This window comes from Plasmopara halstedii, assembly GCF_900000015.1.
Source record: "Plasmopara halstedii genome assembly, contig: Scaffold_3060, whole genome shotgun sequence".
NCBI classification, from domain to species: Eukaryota; Oomycota; class Peronosporomycetes; order Peronosporales; family Peronosporaceae; genus Plasmopara; species Plasmopara halstedii.
The window spans coordinates 211536-211959 of record NW_020189964.1 but is presented as its reverse complement, the minus strand read 5'-3'; the positions used below and the strand labels follow the sequence as shown (position 1 = coordinate 211959).

The following is a 424-nucleotide window of genomic DNA, read 5'->3' as shown; positions in this document are numbered from 1 at the left end:
AGTCCCGACAATTTTCTTAACTAAATCTCTCTATATAGCGTACGTAGAAACAAAAAGTGTGACGTATTCTGACTTAGAAAGAGAGTACTAAATACGAGTAGAGAATTCAACGATGGACCTCTGCTTCAGCTGACGTGTCTTGATCAGACCAACCTTGTCCTTCATATCGCGGATGGCGGTGGTAAAGCCCAGACTTTGTTCATCCTGCTGCAGCCAAAAAATTTCCAGTGAGTCGAGCATCTTGACAGCCTCAGAAGGTGTTACCTTGACTGGTTCAGTACTGTCATCATCATCTGCACCCTCAGCATCTTCTACAGCAGCTTCACAATGCAGGTAATCTTCGATAATATCATCCGCAGTTGGTACAAAGGTGACAACTTCCTCGTCTGGGTAGTTCAGCAGGAAGCAGATTGCCATAGGGTTT

General features: G+C 44.6%; 1 protein-coding gene across 1 annotated transcript; it reads right to left on the bottom strand.

The window, feature by feature from the left end:
* Positions 1–87: 87 nt before the first annotated feature.
* Positions 88–417, bottom strand: PHALS_06560 (uncharacterized protein; the record flags this gene model as incomplete). Its single annotated transcript, XM_024719868.1, has 1 exon — positions 88–417. The coding sequence occupies one exon, from the start codon at positions 415–417 to the stop codon at positions 88–90; it is 330 nt and encodes a 109-aa protein (XP_024585124.1).
* Positions 418–424: the final 7 nt, after the last annotated feature.